The 16,564-nt window shown below is 46.8% G+C and overlaps 1 protein-coding gene across 4 annotated transcripts in view; it reads right to left on the minus strand.

Moving 5' to 3' along the window:
• The window catches only part of LOC139550680 (laminin subunit alpha-3-like), a 124,203-nt gene that overhangs the window by 83,567 nt on the left and 24,072 nt on the right, over positions 1–16,564 (minus strand). For all 4 annotated transcript variants that reach the window (XM_071361737.1, XM_071361736.1, XM_071361735.1 and 1 more), the window contains exons 3-6: positions 11,796–11,913; positions 10,327–10,445; positions 10,039–10,209; positions 9,110–9,207 (exon numbers count right to left, since the gene is read on the minus strand). In XM_071361737.1, the coding sequence (XP_071217838.1) occupies positions 9,110–9,207; positions 10,039–10,209; positions 10,327–10,445; positions 11,796–11,913 (506 nt within the window). The remainder of the gene's footprint in view (positions 1–9,109; positions 9,208–10,038; positions 10,210–10,326; positions 10,446–11,795; positions 11,914–16,564) is intronic.

Raw genomic sequence — 16,564 nt, forward strand, 5'->3', positions numbered from 1 at the left:
TGACTGTGTGATCACGCTCACCGTAGCCGATGTGAGTAGGACCTTTAAACTGGTCAACATTCACAAGGCCGCAGGGCCAGACAGATTACCAGGATGTGTACTCTGAGCATGCACTGACAAGTGTCATTTTCAACCTGTCCCTGACCGAGTCTGTAATACCAACATGTTTCAATGTACTCCCTGTTCACCCATGACTGCATGGCCAAGCACGACTCTAACACCATCATTAAGTTTGCCAACGACACAACAGTGTGATCACAGACAGCTTACAGTGAGGAGGTCAGAGACCTGGCAGTGTGGTGCCAGGATAACAACCTCTCCCTCAATGTGATCAAGACAAAGGAGATGATTGTGGACTACAGAAAAAGGAGGACCGAGCTCGTCCCCATTCTCATCAACGGGGCTGTAGAGGAGCAGGTTGAGAGCTTCAAGTTCCTTGGTGTCCACATCATCAACAAACTAACATGGTCCAAACACACCAAGACATTCGGGAAGAGGGCATGACAACGCCTAGTCCCCCTCAGGAGACTGAAAAGATTTGTCATGGGTCCTCAAATCCTCAAAAAGGTCTACAGCTGCACCATCGAGATCATCCTAACTGATTGCATCACCGCCTGGTATGGTAACTGCTCGACCTCCAACCGCAAGGCACTACAGAGGATAGTGAGTATGGCACAGTACATCAATGGGGCCAAGCTTCCTGCCATCCAAGACCTCTATACCAGGCAGAGTCAGAGGAAGGCACAAAAAATTGCCAAGGACTCTGTCAGGACCCGGTGAGAGAAACAGTCACTAATAGTCGGCAGAACCCAGAAGATGAGGCAGACTCAGCAGTACTAGAAATGGTGGTTTAATAAAAGGACAAGATCTTCAGGAAAATAATATAAATCCACCACGTCCAAAAATAAAGCCAAGAGGCACAAAATGGATATCCTCCAAAATACAAAGAAACTCCACAAAGTGGTAAAAACAGCAGGGAAAAACAAACCTCAAAAGACTACTCAAAAATACACAAGCACTAAACCAGAGAACCTCTGGAAAATCCAATAAGAGAAATATGGTCACAACAAGGCTGGGGCTGGGTGCTAACATACAAACACTGAGCAAAGAACTGAGGAACACACAGGGTTTAAATACTAACAAGGGAACGACACACAGGTGCAAACAATAATTAGAGCAAGGAAAAAACAAAAGGTACAAAAAAGGTGCAATGGGGACATCTAGTGACCAAAACCTGAACAGTCCTGGCCAAAACCTGACAGAATCCCCCTCCTAGGAACGGCTCCTGACGTTCCTACCAGCCTTCTCAGGGTGGAGGGCCCTGAACTGACGAATGAGGTCAGGGTCCAGTATGTCCTTGGCAGGAACCCAGGAGCGCTCCTCGGGACCGTAGCCTTCCCAGTCCACCAGATACTGCCAGGACCGCTGCACCCGGCGGGAATCCAGTATCCGGTGGACGGTATAAGCCGACTGGCCTCCGATGACACGGGGCGGAGGGGGAGGTCTGCCTGCCGGGATAAGGGGAGAAAAAACAACAGGTTTTAATAAAGAAATGTGAAATGTTGGATTGATCTTAAGGGATCTGGGTAAGTGCAGGCGAAAAGTAACGGGATTGACTCTCCTGGCAATCTTAAAGGGACCGATGAATCTCTGGGACAGCTTACGAGACTCCACCCGTAGCGGTAAGTTCTTTGTTGAGAGCCATACTCTCTGGCCGGGGTACAGGGTAGGACCGGGACGGCGACGTCTGTTGGCTTGTCGCTGGTACTGCTGTGAGGAACGCAGAAGATTAAGACGGGCCTTCTTCCACGTAAGCCGACAGCGTCTGATGAACCTCGAGGCTGAAGGCACTCTGACTTCTGCCTCCTGGTCCGGGAACAATAGAGGAGCATAGCCAAACTGACACTCGTGCGGGGATATACCAGCGGAGGAGGAGCACAAGGTGTTGTGCGCGTACTCGGCCCAAACAATGAAGGATGACCATGTGGACGGGTTGTTGGAAACCATACATCTGAGGGTGGTTTCCAGCTCCTGATTCATCCTCTCGGTTTGGCCGTTGGACTCCGGATGGTACCCTGAAGATAAACTGGCCGTGGCCCCTATGAGTTAGCAGAAGGCCTTCCAAAACCTTGAGGCGAACTGGGGACCTCTGTCGGAAACCATATCTTGCGGAATGCCAAAGACTCGGAACACATGGTTAATCACCAACTCAGCTGTTTCCTTGGCAGAAGGTAATTTGGTCAAGGGAACAAACCTGGCCGCCTTAGAAAACCTGTCGATGATGACTAGGATAGTAGTATTACCATGGGACGGAGGAAGGCCAGTAATAAAGTCCAACGAGATATGGGACCAGGGTCGGTGGGGAATAGATAAAGGGTGAAGGAGTCCTTGAGGGCGGAGGTGAGAAGATTTGCCCTGGCAGCACACGGGACAGGCCTTGACGAAAGTGGCAACGTCTTCTCTTATGGTGGGCCACCAGAACTTACGCTGAATGAACTCCAAGGTGCGACCTACGCCCGGGTGACAGGTGAGGCGAGAGGAGTGCCCCCACAGAAGGACTTGGGATCTTGCTGCCTTGGGAACAAACAACCGATTGGCAGGACCTCCCTTAGGACCCGGTTCGATGGCTTGAGCTTGTCTCACGGTATCCTCAACTTGCCACGAGATTGGAGCCACGATCTTAGCGGCAGGAAGAACAGTCATGTCAGTATCTTCTCGAATGGCAGGAGAGTAGACTCGTGACAAGGCGACCGGTTTGAGATTCTTCGACCCGGGTCTATAGGTGAGGATAAACTGGAATCGGCTGAAGAAAAGAGACCATCGAGCTTGTCTGGAGTTCAACCGCTTCGCCTGCTGGATATACTCCAGATTTTTGTGGTCCGTAAGCACTTGAAATGGTTGAGAAGCCCCCTCGAGCCAGTGTCTCCATTCCTTCAATGCCATCTTAACCGCTAGGAGTTCACGATCCCCCACATCGTAATTCCTCTCGGCCGGGGTAAGCCGGTGAGAGAAGAAGGCGCAAGGATGAAGCCTCTTGTCTTCCCCCCTCTGAGACAGGACAGCTCCAACACCAACCTCTGATGCGTCTACCTCCACCACAAAAGGTTCATCCGCCGTCGGTAGTGTCAGGATGGGAGCAGAGAGGATGCGCTGCTTGAGTCCTTGGAAGGCCGTCTCAGCTTCTCTTCCCCACAGAAACCTTGTGTTGCCACCCTTGGTTACACCTGAGAGAGGGGCTGCCACCGAGCTGAAGTTCTTGATGAACTTGCGGTAAAAGTTAGTGAAGCCCAGGAAACGCTGAACTTCCTTAACGGACTTGGGGGTGGGCCAATCCGCTACCGCCCCTACCTTCTTGGGGTCTATCTGGACTCGACCGGGTTCCACTACAAATCCCAGGAATTGTACTCGAGAGGAATGGAATTCACACTTTTCCGGCTTAACGTACAAATGGCTGTCTAGGAGGCGTTTGAGCACTTGTCTGACATGCTTAGTGTGTTCTTGAAGGGAGCTCGAAAAGATGAGGATGTCATCCAAGTAAACAAACACGAAAATGTTAAGCATATCCCTAAGCACATCGTTTATGAGCGCTTGGAACACAGCCGGGGCGTTGGTCAGGCCGAAGGGCATCACCAAGTATTCGTAGTGACCAGTAGGCGTGTTGAAAGCATTCTTCCACTCGTCACCGGGTTTGATCCGCACAAGATGGTATGCGTTCCGTAGGTCAAGCTTAGTGAAGACCACTGCTTCCTGGAGCAGCTCAAAGGCTGTGGCCATAAGGGGTAGCGGGTAGCGGTTACGGACGGTTATGTCATTAAGTCCCCGTCGATGCAAGGTCGTAATCCACCGTCTTTTTTGGCCACAAAGAAAAACCCTGCTCCCGCCGGCGAGGTGGATGGACGCATGAGGCCTGCTGCCAGAGCGTCCTTGATGTAGGTATCCATAGCAGCTCGTTCGGGAGGAGATAGGGAAAAGATCCGACCCCTGGGTGGGCAGGTTCCCGGAAACAGGTCGATGGGGCAATCGTAAGGTCTATGGGGTGGTAGTTTGGTGGCCCTCTGTTTGCTAAATACCGGTTTGAGGTCATGGTAACACTCGGGAACTCGGGACAGGTCGATGGATTCTAGAGACTCGGGAGGGGAACTCGGGGAACTAGGGAAGATACAAGTGGCTTGGCACGTAGGACCCCACTGCTTGATAGTGCCCACAGACCAGTCAATGTGAGGGTTATGGCTGTGAAGCCAGGGGTATCCAAGGACGAGAGGGAACTCGGAACACGAGGTCAGATGAAAGTTCATCACTTCCTGGTGTTGGGAAACTGAAAGTCGCAAGGGGGTAGTGACACGAGTGACAAGTCCAGATCCCAAAGGGCTTCCATCCAACGTAGTAACCCTTATGGGGTCACTAAGAGGTTCAGAGGGAACGCCATTCTCCTTCGCCCAAACACCATCCATGAAGTTACCTGCGGCTCCAGAGTCTACCAAGGCTTGAAGGGGAAGCTCGTGGTTGTCCCAGGAAAGGGTAACTGGAATAAGCAGGCGGGAGTTGGATGGATGGGAGGAGGTTATGTTTCCCGTTACAGTCCTCCCAGGCCTGCACGGGAGAGTGCGTTTTCCCTGGAGCCCGGGACACGTGGAGAGGAAATGGCCCGGTTTGCCGCAATATAGACAGCATCGCTCCCTTATCCGGCGGTCTCTCTCAGCCTGGGAGATGCGTCCAACCTGCATGGATTCCGGTGGAGTCAGCGAGGATAAAGGTGGAGACTCGGAGCTGGGACCGATAGGAGCTAGGGTGAGAGATCTACGGTTGAGCTCTCTCTCTCTCAGACGCTGGTCTATGCGTGTAGCCAACTTGATCAGGGACTCGAGGTTGTCCGGTGGTTCCCGAGTGGCCAGTTCATCTTGGATGGTGTCGGAAAGACCCTTCAAAAAACACACTGTGAGCGCCTCGTCGTTCCAGCCACTCGCTGCTGCCACCGTGCGGAACTGGATGGCATAGTCCGTCACGCTGCGCCGACCTTGGCTGAGAGTCAGGAGCTGTTTGGCTGAGTCAGGACCCCTGGTGGGGTCTTGAAACACTCGCTTGAATTCTTCAGCAAAGGTAGAGTAGCTGGCACAGCAGGGACTTTGGGCATCCCACACAGCAGTAGCCCAGGCTAGGGCTTTTTCCGACAGCAGGGTGATGATATATGCTATCTTGGACCGGTCGGTGGGAAACGACGAGGGTTGCAGCTCGAAGGAGAGAGAACATTGGGTGAAAAACCCCTTACAAACACTCGGATCACCTGAGAACCGTTGGGGAGGCGGCAGACGAGGTTCAGCCAGGAGGTTAACTGCCACGGGCACTTGAATCTGATGAACTGGAGCAGAAGCGGTTGCAGGGGAAAATTGATCAGAAATCTGTTTTATGGAAGTCATCATCTCCGACAGAAGTTGAGAATGTCCAGCCAGTAAGGCCTCTTGCTGAACCAGAGCAGCTTCGTGACGTTGGACAGTCCCCTCGTGGTGGGACAGCATGGGAAAAAAGTCCTGGGTACTGGCTGCCTCTGGGTTCATTTTAATGGCTCAGTGTTTCTGTCAGGACCCGGTGAGAGAAACAGTCACTAATAGTCGGCAGAACCCAGAAGATGAGGCAGACTCAGCAGTACTAGAAATGGTGGTTTAATAAAAGGACAAGATCTTCAGGAAAAGAATATAAATCCACCACGTCCAAAAATAAAGCCAAGAGGCACAAAATGGATATCCTCCAAAATACAAAGAAACTCCACAAAGTGGTAAAAACAGCAGGGAAAAACAAACCTCAAAAGACTACTCAAAAATACACAAGCACTAAACCAGAGAACCTCTGGAAAATCCAATAAGAGAAATATGGTCACAACAAGGCTGGGGCTGGGTGCTAACATACAAACACTGAGCAAAGAACTGAGGAACACACAGGGTTTAAATACTAACAAGGGAACGACACACAGGTGCAAACAATAATTAGAGCAAGGAAAAAACAAAAGGTACAAAAAAGGTGCAATGGGGACATCTAGTGACCAAAACCTGAACAGTCCTGGCCAAAACCTGACAGACTCCAGCCACCCTAGTCATTGACTGTCCTCTCTGCTACCACACGGCAAGCGGTAGCGGAGTGCCAAGTCTAGGACAAAAAGGCTTCTTAACAGCTTCTACCCCCAAGCCATAAGACTCTTGAACAGTTAATGAAATGGCTACCCGGACTATTTGCATTGTCCCTCCATTGTCCCACCCTACCCTCCATTTTACGCTGCTGCTACTCTCTGTTTATTATCCATGCATAGTCACTTTACTTCTACCTACATTTACATATTACCTCAATTACCTCAACTAACCGGTGCCCCCGCACATTGACTGTACACGAACCCCCTGTATATAGCCTCGCTACTGTTATTTTATTGTTGCTCCTTTCGTAAAACTGCATTCACTGTTGTATTCAGATAAAATAAAATAAAATTTCATTATGAAAAGAGGATGTCATGTAGCCTACCTGTATATAATCAATATAGAGCATCTCTACTCAAAAGCATCTTCATGCAGTGTAAGGTGTAAAACAGTAAAATAACTTCCAAAGTGAGTGAAGCCAATACAATGGATAGATCAGTTGTCACTGTCAAACTACAGTATGATGTCATTAACCCTTATTGTTTTTCATTGCCGATAAAATACATCACCTCTATAACAACATCATCTTGGCCTCTTGCCAATGGTTTACATCACACTTACAATTACTACTAATCAGTATAACTAAAATAACCTGTTGCCTTTTTACAATGGCAATGCCAGGAAACAAACAGATGAGGTCATTTCCTTTCTATCAAACCACCAACTATCTCTTCAATCTCAGACACAGATGCTCTAAATTACACCAACAATTTGTTCACTTTTAATCTCATCCCATACATTCCAGAAAACCAACTGACTGAACACAACACATCCATTCAAACCTGTAAATGATGAATAAACAATCTACAAAAGAAGAGTTTATCATTCTGGATTACTCAATGAATCCTCTCCTCTTTCTTTTGGGAAATGTTTGCATACATAATAGGCGTATTACAGTGAATGAATGATAGACAAATAATTAAATTGTAAGCATCAACAATAAGAAACTAAGTTAAAAATAAACAATGTGTTATGTCCGTCGTTAGAAGGAGACCAAGGCGCAGCGTGGTAAGTGTACATCTTTCTTTATTAAGATGAACACCAACAAAACAACAAAATAATAAACGAACGTAACGTTCTGCAGGCTAAACAGTAACTATGCAAAAACAAGATCCCACAAACTAGGGTGGAAAACATGCTGCCTAAGTATGATTCTCAATCAGAGACAACGATAGACAGCTGCCTCTGATTGGGAACCATACCAACAAAGAAATAGAAAACTAGAATGCCCACCCAAATCACACCCTGACCTAACCAAATAGAGAAATAAAAAGGCTCTCTCAGATCAGGGCGGGACAGTACCCCCCCCCCAAAGCTGCGGACTCCGGCCGCAAAACCTGACTCTATGAGGGAGGGTCCGGGTGGGCATCTAGCCTCGGTGGCGCCTCCGGTTCGGGGCGTAGACCCCGCTCCGCTTGCTGATCCCTCCGCTTCCGTGGAACCGGAACGTGGATCGTCGCCGGAGGCTTCGGACCGTAGATCATTGCCAGAGGAACCGGACCGTAGATCGGCGCCGAAGGAACAAGACTGTAGATCGTCGCCGGGGACTCCGGACCGTGGATCTTCGCCGGTGGCTCTGGACTGCGGACCGTGGCTGGAGACTCTGGACTGCAGACCGTCGCTGGAGGCTTCGTGCCATAGATCATCACTGCAGGCTTTGGACCCTGGATCATCACTGGAGGCCGGGTGCGTAGAGCTGGCACAGGACGCACCGGGCTGGAGAGATGCACTGGAGGCCTGGTGCGTGGAGCCGGCACAGGATATACTGGGCCGTGGAGACGCACCGGAGGTCTGGAGCGCAGAGGTAGCACAACCCGTCCTGGCTGGATGCTCACTTTAGCCCGGCAAGTGCGGGGCGCTGGCACAGGACGCACTGGGCTGTGAAGGCGCACTGGAGGCATAGTGCGTAGAGCCGGCGCAGGATATACTGGGCTGTGGAGGCGGACTGAAGGTTTGGAGCGTAGAGCTGGCACAACGCGTCCTGGCTGGATGCTCACCCTAGCCCGGCAACTGCGGGGCGCTGGCACAGGATGCACTGGGCTGTGAAGGCGCACCGGAGACACAGTGCGTAGAGTCGGTGCAGGATATCCAGGGCCGAAAAGACGCACCGGAGAACAGGAGCGCTGAGCCGGCACAATCCGTCCTGGCTGAATGCCCACTCTAGCACGGAAAATGCGGGGAGCTGGCACAGAGCGCACCGGGCTGTGGATGCGTACCGGAGACACAGTACGTGTAACCGCAAAGCATGGTGCCTGAAGGGTCACACGCTCCTCAAAGCGACTGTCTTGCTCCCGACTCCAACCCCTCCAAACTCTTTCGTCCCTTTCCACTGCCAACCACTCCTCGCTCAAACGGTCCAAGAATTCCTCCTCGGTCTCGGACTCACCCCTCAGCACCGACGCCCACGTCATCTGCCCCCCCCCCCCCCCAAAAAAGAATGTTGGGGCTGCCTCTCGGGTTTCCGTCATGTCCTCTCCTCCTGACCACGCTGCTTGGTCTGTTTGTGGTGGGATCTTCTGTTACGTCCGTCGTCAGAAGGAGACCAAGGCGCAGCGTGGTAAGCGTACATCTTTCTTTATTAAGATGAACACCAACAAAACAACAAAATAATAAACGAACGTAACGTTCTGCAGGCTACACAGTAACTGTACAAAAACAAGATCCCACAAACTCAAGTGGAAAACAGGCTGCCTAAGTATGATTCCCAATCAGAGACAACGATAGACAGCTGCCTCTGATTGGGAACCATACCCGGCCAACAAAGAAATAGAAAACTAGAATGCCCACCCAAATCACACCCTGACCTAACCAAATAGAGTAATAAAAAGGCTCTCTAAGGTCAGGGCATGACACAATGTTTAAGCTAGTCAAAAACAAGGGCATAGGCTTACAAATGTTACAGGTAAATATAAGAAAAGGGCTCAACTCACCGATTCGGGTTGCCTTGGTTACGTCCCCCACACACCTGTGCATGGCCGTGACAAACGCAGCGTCCCCCGACACTGATGTCTTTGATGCTGTAGTAATACTGTCAACAACACAGAGAGGGAACAACACCATCAGAATATTGTAGCAGAACCAAAACAATCAGCTCTATTTGAAACACTACATATCAACCTCACCTAAACATACCCAGCCATTGTCTGGCACCGCAGCTGTCAGATTGGGTTAACTGGTTTTTAGTCATGGTCTAGGCCACAGACCCTCACTAGCATCATTTAAGATGCATTTATACAGGTACAGTACCAGTCAAACATTTGGACACACCTTCTCATTCCAGGGTAACCAAAAAATTTCTTCACTATCATTCTACAATGTAGAAAATAATAAAATAAAGAAAAACCCTGGAATGAGTAGGTGTGTCAAACGTTTTGACTGGTACTGTACACACACACACACACACACACACACACACACACACACACACACACACACACACACACACACACACACACACACACACACACACACACACACACACACACACACACACACACACACACACACACACACACACACACACACACACACTTATACTCCGGACATTGCTCGTCCTAATATTGATATATTTCTTAATTCCTCTTTTTTAATTGCATTTGTATGTATTGTTGTGAATTGTTAGAAATTACTGCACTGTTGGAACTAGGAACACAAGCATTTCGCTACATTTGATTTGATGAGGTAGCAGGTAGGCTGCATATAACAGGTTGGTGTGAGACAATGTCATTGTGTTTTGTACTCTGCTGACGATGCATCCCTTGTTGAGTTGAGCTGAGCTGTACTGAACTGAACTGAATTGATCTGAACTGTAATGAACTGAATTGGGTTCCTGTCCTGCTGTTGTGCGACTCAGTCTCACCCTGCGTGTGACAGTGGGGTCCCTCTGGGCCTTGGAGATGAGGTGCCCCAACAGAGTGCTGGTCCTGAGGAAGTGCAGGCGGATGTTCGTGGCTTTGGTGAAATCTCTCAGCACTGGAGAATAGCTGAAGTTCTTAGAGCCCGGGCGACCGTTGACCAGGGACACCACAATCTGGACAACAACACAACATCACTCTGACTTCAATATCCCCATCAATCTACAGAAGTAGTAGTCTTTAGGTACATTTCACAGGATTCAGCAATTCCCATTCCCAATTCAGTTTCTCACCTCTCCGTTCTCCAATGGGACAGTTTTAGAGTACTCTGTGGTGCAGATCTGGTCATCATCTCCAACTATGCGTCCATTCGGTTGTTTGCCAAACCTCTCAATGCACTCCCTTTCAGAATCTGATATCAAGAACACAAAGAGTGGTCTGTCAAATACACAGGAGGTTGGTGGCCCCTTAATTGGAAGGAGGACGGGCTCATAGTAATTGATGGAACGGAATATATGGAATGGTATCGAGCTCAAACACAATGTTTCCATGTGTTTTTATACCATTCCATTGACTCCATTCCAGTCATTAATATGAGCTGTCCTCCCCTCAGCAGCCTCCTGTGGTCAAATACCATAATCTCTCTATCAGGGGCCCACCGTGACAGGCCTTGGTGGTTAATTGTCTAAAATACTTTCTTCATCAAATTCTTCATCTGCATCTTTTGCCTCTGATATTATCCATCACTATAAGAAGAAAGCATGTAGCCTTGTCTGAGCCGGAACGGCCCATAGGGCAGGAGTCTATATCCTGTTTCTGTAGCATGAGGCAGCTTGATGTACAAGTACACCCCCTGGAGAGGACGCTAGTCTATTGCAGGGCCTTGATTGTAACCCTGAATCGAAATTGGAATGTTGAACAGTGACAAATCGTTGCCATTTTTGTGAAGATACATCTACTGAATACCAAGAATCAAGACTATTTAATAAATAGAGACAGGAGTGTATAAATCTTCGAGAGAGAGAAAATCCTAAAATGAAATTCAAAAGGAGAGAAACAGCTGTTTCTGCTGGGAAGGTGTGTGTGCTCACACAGGTGCCTCACAGGGACTGGACATGTCTTCACTTTGAGAGCAGGCTGGTGAGTCTGTGTAGGCCAGGGGGTGGCATATAGGAGAGACTAGGCCTACTGACTGGATCATAGATGCATCATAAGTCACTCATAAACCAAGCTCTTTGCACTCATGGTTAAGTATTAGTATTACAGCTCTGTAGAACAGCAGGTTTTGGGCTTCACAAATCTTTTACGAAGACATTTCGTCACAATATGAGATTTTCATCTGTGTGGTAATGTTTTCCAGTTCCCTCTAGTCTGCATTAAGCAGCAACACATCTGAATTTCAAGGTATATGAAAAAACATGTACTGGACGATAGGGCATCTTCATGATCCAATAATGCTGTTTTCAACTGTTTCAAAAGTTTCCAAGTTAGGGCGGCAGGTAGCCTAGCCTGGGCCAGTAATCAAAAGGTTGCTGGTTCGAATCCCAGAGCCAACTAGGTGATAAATCTGACGATGTGCCTTTGAGCAAATTACTTAACCCTAATTGATCCTGTAAGTCTCTCTGGATAAGAGCGTCTGCTAAATGACTCAAATGTAATTGTCAGTTCTGCCCAACCAAGAGCCTTGAAAAGCACAAGCATAATACACAAATGTGTATACTGTGCACATGGTGTGAATTTGAAAATAAACAGCAACACTTACGAGCAAAGTACTGCCATGAAGCGTATGTTTTCCCATGGTCCAGGGAGCGCTCCAGGACCCACAGGTCAGGCCGCGGGGCGTTGGCAAACTTGATCAGGACGTAGGCCACATGGAAGAGCTGAAAACAAGATTAACACAAAGAGTACAGCAGTGTAAAACAAAGGGCTACAAACAAGTTGTTAATGGATTCTGGCAGTAGAAGTTGTTGGTTCAAAACGCTGTGATTTCCTGTGCCTTGGTCCACTATCACCAGCTCAGTCTTGGCAGACGGCTCAGCCTCAGACAATACTCCATTTCCTTTCACGTGAAGGCTAGAGCACAATCACTTCAACAACAATATTCTACTCGACCTGTACCTCCTTCGGCTAGCGAAAACCACCACAGCCTAATGCCCTGAAATCTGCTGGCTTAGCCGTTGGGCATTGGGTCAAACGTTCTAATCAAATTCTGTGTCTGCTTTCCTTCCTTTTTAATAACAGTTGACTTGAAACTTGTATTTCTCATATCACAACCATGTGGCCCTCAAGTGCTCATATAGTATGGTACAGTAAAATACAACCATTGGAAATTATAGAGACTCAATGAGACCTGTGTTGGGGGTGGATGGAACTGCTGCAGGTGCTTCTGAAGCACCCATCCTCCATGCCCTCTGGAGAGAGATTTCTCCCTTCAAAAAACACAGGCTTTACAAGAGCACCGGATGATGATGATTGTTCCCCAGTGTACACTACCCTTTCTCTACGACCCTCGCTGTTTCCACACTCAATGTTCCCACACTCAATGTTCCTCTCTCGCCATCATCATCATCAGGGCTCAAGAGTGGGTTGCTTCAGTTCGATTACATAGAATTGAAAAGCTGCTTTTTTTCAACAGTCAATGCCATCTTTGTGGTGGTTGCCATGGAGCTTGCACGGCTCGGAATTAGAACTTATCACATCAGACCACACAGACGTGGCAATTGAAATGTAAACAAACAAACACACCTGACCACCGCACCCTCACTTTTCTGCTTTTAAGGCTGCAAGCTGAAATTATTTCCAAAAGATTTCATTATTAGCAGAGATCCTAAAACATGAGAGAGAAACATAAAAGAGCATGCACACATGAGCTTGACATACTGCATGAAAACTGTATCTAACAAAGAACATGATCTTAAAAAAGAATGGCCCTGCTTTAAAACTGTCTGCTTTTGGCAGAGTTGAAAAGGATAAAGGCAGGCCCACACTAGTCGGGGATCCTTCAGAGTCTTCAAAACCCCAGCATGCTTTTGTGATTGGAGTTCAAGTTCTCCGTCTCCCCTTGTCTCTCCTTGCACGAGGAAGAGCTGTGCTAATAGTGATATCAAAGCAAAGCAAACTCTTGGCCGAGGAGTCTGAGACTTGTCAACCAGGCTCCACAATTAACTTGGAAGGATTGCATCCCCCCACCTTGAGAAATGACCAGTAGTTCATTTGGCTTTGATTGATCTGAGGATGGTTCATGGGGTCAGATAGTATGTTCTTGTCAAGTCAACACACAAAAACCATTACAGAACACTCCAAGCAGCTGGTCAAAACCTCTGCTTTCGACAAGTAGCCTAGATAAGTGTGCAAAGATCTAAGTTTAGAAGCAAAATGAATGAGTGGAAGTCTTAAAGACAATGATTTGTGAGCAATCTTATAGCTCTTGTCTTAACCCCGTTGGCAAACACCCTGTTCTGACCTCTATTGCTCATGGGAGTGTCTCAAAGCTAATCAGAGAACACTTCCACCCACCATGCTACAGGATGCACAAGGAACAAAAAAATATAATCTGAGATTCTGAGTACACAAACAAAACGTAGGCTGCATATTGTCAGACCTAAAAACAGACACAAGGCAAAGTCTTGGCTGAGAGCTGAGAGGTTGCTATCAATAGACTGGGTTTGTTGAAGAGGAAGGAGCAGGAAGATGCTCACACGTGTTCACACGTGTTGGGATGCGATGATGGTGGGACTGGGATGGGGGGGGGGGTATCCAGAGACGTGCCGACTGGCATGTGGGCCTGTTTCAGATTCCTGCCATGCCGTCACATTTCTCCCCCCATGTCACCATGCCAGGGCATGCCACTGCTTTCAGGAACCTGTCCCTGACAAGTGGCACACAACAGCGACAATCTTCTAGGCCAGAGGAACGCAGCTCACACATAAAACAGAGACCAAACAGATAAATTAGTGAGAATAAAAATACCCGCCACAAACTGATTCTCTAGTAACTACCTATGAAATATCCCTAAAGTCCAACAAAAATCACAAAATGATGTAATCAAAAATAAATAAAAAAGTGAACTCTCCTTTCTTTGTACAGGTGTAAAACATGAATTACTTCATAGAATAAAAGCAAATCCAGTCTGTGGATTGGCATCAGGGTTGGGCTCAATTCAGAATTTTGGAATTGAATCACGGAATCAGTAGGCTATTAAACAAACATTCAAACAGAAGCAGGATCGGTCTTATTTCTGTAGAGAGATATATATATGAATGATTTATAAAGCCAGGGACATTTAACAGTTAGGCTATTGATTATAGACATAATTAAGTTGGCGTTTCCTTTCTCCTCAATTTTTTTTGACAATTAAGTGCTGTTTTCTCATCTCCTAACTCCGCTGCTGCCTGCGACACATAGTTCTCAAAACCAATATGCTGGTTAACTTTGCTAATATGCACATACTGTAGCAACATGGTTTAGGAAAAGGCACCAATTCAACAGCACACTGATGTGTTTCAGAACCGCGGACAGCGACCGCTATCCAACGTGGGAGAAACGCATGTTATAAAATAATAGCATTTTCTATTAGTGTTGCATCATTGTTCTTACGTAATATAACCCTATACAACTTCAGTAGCACATGTCTTAGTGATGGACTGTGCCATCCCCATGACCTCCACAATGGATTAGTCCACTAAGACTGGCATGAATTAGACAGGTGTCTTGTACTAAAGAAATCTCGGTCGACCAACAGCCTATCGACCAAACAATCAAACAGTCAACCAATGAGGTATAAAGAACTCAAGTCTGACCATTGCTTTTTAGATAATCTACTCACGTTCGCATATGCAAATTCATCGACTGTCTATAAACGGGTTGCATTCGGTTTTGACAGACCAACATCGCATTCGTGTCATCACGTCATCCAAAAACATGGCAGACATTGGGTGAACATAAAATGTTAATGTCTTTGGCTGAGTGATGAAGAAGAAAAAAAAACTGCCTCAGCAACAATTATTTGAATTATTATGTATTATTGGTGCACAAAGATTACAACTAAAGTGTCTTATTAGGAATTTTCTAATCTGACTTCTCTATGTGTCATCTATTGAAATAGTCTTTCTGAGCCAGGCATCACTTAAACTGCAGTACCGAAGCAAGACTGTAGGAGCAGTTGAAACCGTGCCTCTCGACCGGAACCCTGGCCCCTTGCATTCAACCAGAGAGGAAGAGGCGAAGCGATAGGGGAAACTCAGTCCAAAATCTGTCTCCTCCAGCATGTGGTGTTTTTTAGTTTTTCACCCACCAAGCAATCAGGTTGTGTTTTGAAGTCAATGAGAGAGTGTTGAATTTAGTCAACAAAAAACACTATGGTTTATTTGCAACATGAGGCTAATTTGATAGAATAGGAGTTTCGTAAAACTTAGGTTGTGACGAGTGTACTGATATAAGTAGGACACGTGACATCCCGCAGACGTTGATAAAAAACACTTTATATTGGAGTTGCGCCTGGGGTTGTGCCTGTTGTTCACAGGCCTATCTGCCCTCTCAATGGCTAGAATTGTCCCACCTGATCTCACCTCCTCCCAATGAGGACATGTATTTCCATTGTTAGAGCGGCCACTCGAACATCTGGTCAATCAATATAATGGATAATCTGTGATTCATGAGTTGAAATTCAATTTAAACTGGCCACACCACACAGGATGTAGAATTTGAATATGAGTTTGAGTGACGGGAAGTAGAATTTAACTCTAGAAATTCCACTCAGTCATAGAACATGAGCGTTTCATTAAATCTGACAGGACACACTTTCAGATACCAAAGAATATATAACTTTCTCTGAAAACAATGTTCATGTATACTCTTTTAACCTTAGTGCTTAGAATAGCAAATTATATTTCCACCAACCATGTCATTTGTTTTGCTTCTTTTTGAAGGCCTCAGGGTCAACTTGAGGATGTTTGACATTCTGAAAAAAGTGATTAATGAAATATAATAACTTTGAAAAATCGCATACAGGTTTTGCTTTACTTGATCATTCATTTTAAGAGTTTGCCCTGAAAATCAATTGTTTTAACAATAGTTTATATGCATGTACAGTACCAGTCAAGATGTTGGACACATCTACTCAATCAAGAGTTTTTCTTTATTTTTACTATTTTCTACATTGTAGAATAAAAGTGAAGACATCAACATTATGAAATAACACATATGGAATCATGTAGTAACCAAAAACATATTTTAGATTTTAGATTCTTCAAAGTAGCCACCCTTTCCCTTGATGGCACACTTTTTGCATTCTCTCAACCATGTTCATGAGGAATGCTTTTCCAACAGTCTTGAAGGAGTTCTCACATATGCTGAGCACTTGTTGACTGCTTTTCCTTCACTCTGCAGTCCAACTCATCTCAAACCATCTCAAATGGGTTGAGGTCGGGTGATTGTGGAGGCCAGGTCATCTGATGCAGCACCATCACTCTCCTTCTTCGTCAAATAGCCCTTACACAGCCTGGAGGTGTGGTTGAAGTCATTGTCTTGTTG

The sequence above is a fragment of the Salvelinus alpinus genome, chromosome 23 (genome assembly GCF_045679555.1).
Source record: "Salvelinus alpinus chromosome 23, SLU_Salpinus.1, whole genome shotgun sequence".
In the NCBI taxonomy this organism is placed as follows: Eukaryota; Metazoa; Chordata; class Actinopteri; order Salmoniformes; family Salmonidae; genus Salvelinus; species Salvelinus alpinus.